General features: G+C 35.1%; 1 protein-coding gene across 1 annotated transcript in view; it reads right to left on the reverse strand.

Annotated features, from left to right (window-relative positions):
- The window catches only part of LOC106522902 (ABC transporter F family member 4), a gene marked incomplete in the record, with an annotated part of 15,034 nt that overhangs the window by 9,799 nt on the left and 2,581 nt on the right, over positions 1–2,654 (reverse strand). The window contains 1 exon segment of the mRNA XM_014016139.1: positions 108–945. Coding sequence (XP_013871593.1) covers positions 108–212 — 105 coding nt within the window.

Raw genomic sequence — 2,654 nt, forward strand, 5'->3', positions numbered from 1 at the left:
CACAAACTGAGGCTGGAAACACATTTATATTTATAATAATAATAATAAACTCCAGCCGTAATAAAACGTTACAAACTAAACTCGACAGAAATCAGACAACTTCTCACCTGAGTTACGTATTTCTCCAGCTGCTTCGCGGCCTTTTTGTACCCGTTTATCTTCAGGTGTTTGTGGATTAAAAACAGCAGAACGTCGCTGTCCTCCGAGGACATGTTGTCCCGCCTGTCCGACCCAGAGACGCGCAGAGAAATGTCCCAAATGCTCTCAATTAGCGACGCTTCGCTTCGTCCCGGGTTGTCACCAGTCCGCGCACGTGCGGGTTGGAGCCGACTCGAAAGGCATCATGGGAAATGTAGTTTATTTTTAATAAAGAGAATAAAACATATTTTACAAGTTAATATTAACTTATTGTTGCTGCACTAAACAATATATATTGATTTTAATATAAAATGTAAAAAAACATACAATATTTTTGTAATATTACTGTCAGAAATGCAAGTCTCTTTATTTGTTCCTCAATCTTTTAGATATTTTTCTTGATGTTTTTTATTATTATTACTATTATTAGATTGTCAGAGAAGAAGCAGAAGGCTAAATACAGGTTTCTAATAAAAAACAGGTCCTGATCAGATAAAGACTCACAGGAGTGAAGATGTGTGACCTGAGGGAGACCACAAATCTGTGACAGCAGAGAACAAGACAAGCTTTCTAGAAACATGACAGATTTATGTGACAGGACAGGAGCTTGAAGYCCACATTAAAAAGAAACAGATCAGAACACAAGAGGGCCGAGCTCCCAAACATACCGCTCATTCCTCAGAGCTTCCACTGTGAGAGCGAGCCGCTGCAGGAAGCACGACTGTGTTTGGCTGCGTTCGCTTCAGGCCTTCATGGACCAGGAAGCCTCAGAAACTGATCCTGGACCTGAGTCCACTGCAGGACGGACTGCTGAGGAGGACAGAACCTGAATAAATACTAGTCTGCAAAACTGGATAAACTAAATGTGGTTTTAATTTGAAACATCATGCATTAATGCTGCATTAAACTCATCGGTTTATTACTAAAACAAGTATAAATACTTTGAAGATCCGCTAAATTCTTTAAAAATATGGGCGTGTAAAATGTAAATAAAACTGCAGATTAAAAACTTTTGCTGACTTGGTCACAAATCAAAATGTTGCAAACGAGGCTGACTTTTGATTTTTTTTTTTTTTTTTTTTTTTTGTCATTTAATGATTTTCAAATCGTTTTACTTTGTGTACAAATATTTTACACAAGATTCCTTCAAAAAGGAAGTTAGCTACTATCCTGCTACTTTCAGCTTTAACCAAACATTTGTTACATTTAACTAGCCTTATGATACTTTTAGCATTTAGCTGGCTTTTTGCCACTTTTAGCTTTCAGCCAGCCTTTTGCTATTTTTGCTACTTTCAGTTTTTACCTACAGCTATGCTACTTAGAGCTGATTTATTTTATTTTTAACACTTAGCTGTCTGTTTATAGTTAGCATGTAGCTTTTAGCTTTTTGTTATTTATACTTTTCAGTGTTTTCATTTTTTTTACCTTTAGTTTTTCATTGGCTTCTCTATACTTACCTTTATAAATCTTTAGCTTATAGTTGTTGCTGTTTTATTTTATTTTTATAATTAGCATTTAGCTAACCTTTGACTACATTTGGTTCTTTTAGCTTTTTCCAACTTTCAATTTTTAGCTAGTTTTTATACTTTAACTATTTTTTATCATTTATTTGGCTTTTTATTACATTTAGCTTTTAGCTAAAGGCTAATGTTGCTATATTTAGCATTTAGCTACATTTGGTATCATTTATCTTTTAAATAACTAAGCTTTTGGAGTTGTTTGCATCATTAAGCTTTTAGCTAGCATTAAGCTAAATTTGGCTTTTGGAATTTTGAATCATTCAGCTTATATCTATAGCATGTAGCTATATTTAGCTTTTAGTTTAGCTTTTGGCGCGTGGTCTGCTTGTTCACCACTCAGCATGTGATGAAKTCAATTTTTTATTTGTTTATAAGTATAAACATAAACTTTAATTTTCAAAATAAGGGCACAACATTTCTTAAAGAAATTACAGACTTTAAGCCTTTTGTTTAAACCTTTAAAATAATTTAAACAAAGAGAAATAACAGTGTTAATGACTGTCTGCTGCTATCATAGTAAATCTATTTAAAGTGACTCAGATATTTGTGTTTTTCTAACGTCCTGATGTAAACTCATCCCCCAGAGCTCCTGAGAAGTGTTTGCATTTGTACAGTTTTTTTTTTTTTTTTTAAGCCAAACTGAGACACATTCCTGGTTTCCTGCTCAGAGCCAGCTGGCTGCTCTCCTCTCAGCCCGGCCTCACACACCGACACCGCTCGGTTCGGGTTCGGCTCGGTTTCCCGCTGCTTCGGTTCCGACAGAATGAGCAGCGAATTCACGTAAAACTCAAGCAAGTCACAAACTAGATTAATAACCGGTGAATGAAGCGGTACCGTGGTTTAATTATCGTTTCTTCAGAGAGAAATCACGTCAGTAAACTCAAATCACCGGATGTTGAGGAGTAAAACCTTCAAAATAAAACGGTTCACAGTTCGTGTCTGTGACAAAAATAACTTTATTATTTATTATATTTAAATTCATTTAATGTATATAGT

The sequence above is a fragment of the Austrofundulus limnaeus genome, unplaced genomic scaffold (assembly GCF_001266775.1).
Source record: "Austrofundulus limnaeus strain Quisiro unplaced genomic scaffold, Austrofundulus_limnaeus-1.0 Scaffold139, whole genome shotgun sequence".
In the NCBI taxonomy this organism is placed as follows: Eukaryota; Metazoa; Chordata; class Actinopteri; order Cyprinodontiformes; family Rivulidae; genus Austrofundulus; species Austrofundulus limnaeus.